The following is a 1,136-nucleotide window of genomic DNA, read 5'->3' as shown; positions in this document are numbered from 1 at the left end:
AAGACTGCCTAGACACTGGAAAGAAGGCATTGCAGGGTCTTCTATTTTTCTTTAAATACTAAGAGAGCACAATTCACCATTTTTACATCTATGGGTAAAATTCAGTGGGTGGACACTATAAAGAAGAAAGATACATAATATTATTTCATTGCACAGAAAATTATTACAAGAGAAACCCAAAGACCTTCACAGAAAACCAGAGCAGGAAGGCTGGGATGTTAAGGAATCCCCTTCTGAATGCTACACACAAGAAAACAGATGCTTTATTCCTCCTGAAAAGCATCCAGTCATCATTTTCCTTATGGCATCCCTGAGCTCCTGGTTCCTCAGGCTGTAGATGAGGGGGTTAAGGGCTGAAGGAACCACGGAGTACAGAACTGACACAGTCAGATCCAGGGATGGGGAGGAAACGGAGGGGGGCTTCAGATTGGATAATATGCCACTGCTGAAGAACAGGGAGACCACAGCCAGGTGAGGGAGGCACGTGGAAAAGGCTTTGTGCCGTCCCTGCTCAGAGGGGATCCTCAGCACAGCCCTGAAGATCTGCACATAGGAGAAAACTATGAAAATGAAACAGCCAAATGCTAAACCAGCAGTAAACACAATAAGCCCAACTTCCCTGAAGTAGCCTGAGTGTGAGCAGGAGAGCTTGAGGATGTGAGGGATTTCACAGAGGAACTGGCCCAGGGCATTGCCCTGGCACAGGGGCAGTGAAAATATATTGGCTGTGTGCAGCAGAGCATGGAGAAACCCAGAGGCCCAGGCAGCTGCTGCCATGTGGGCACAAGCTCTGCTGCCCCGGAGGGTCCTGTAGTGCAGGGGTTTGCAGATGGCAACGTAGCGGTCGTAGCACATGATGGTCAGGAGAGAAAGCTCTGTGGTAATGAAGAAGACAAAGAAAAAGAGCTGTGCAGCACATCCTGTGTAGGAGATGGTTGTGGTGGCCCAGAGGGAGTTGTGCATGGCTTTGGGCACAGTGGTGCAGATGCAGCCCAGATCTGTGAGGGAGAGGTGCAGCAGGAAGAAGTCCCTGGGGGTGTGCAGGTGCTGGTCGCAGGCTACGGCGCTGAGGATGAGGCCGTTGCCCAGGAGGGCAGCCAGGGAGATGCCCAGGAAGAGCCAGAAGTGCAGCAGCT

General features: G+C 51.1%; 1 protein-coding gene across 1 annotated transcript; it reads right to left on the bottom strand.

Moving 5' to 3' along the window:
* Positions 1-240: 240 nt before the first annotated feature.
* Positions 241-1,134, bottom strand: LOC114071412 (olfactory receptor 14J1-like; the record flags this gene model as incomplete). Its single annotated transcript, XM_027909239.1, has 1 exon — positions 241-1,134. A coding segment is annotated over one exon (894 nt), but the record flags the coding sequence as incomplete, so codon positions are not given.
* Positions 1,135-1,136: the final 2 nt, after the last annotated feature.

The sequence above is a fragment of the Empidonax traillii genome, unplaced genomic scaffold (assembly GCF_003031625.1).
Source record: "Empidonax traillii isolate 1590-97213 ecotype Southwest subspecies unplaced genomic scaffold, ASM303162v1 scaffold2013:size42837, whole genome shotgun sequence".
In the NCBI taxonomy this organism is placed as follows: Eukaryota; Metazoa; Chordata; class Aves; order Passeriformes; family Tyrannidae; genus Empidonax; species Empidonax traillii.
The sequence above is the reverse complement of the archived record's forward strand: the minus strand, read 5'-3'. Positions and strand labels throughout refer to the sequence as shown.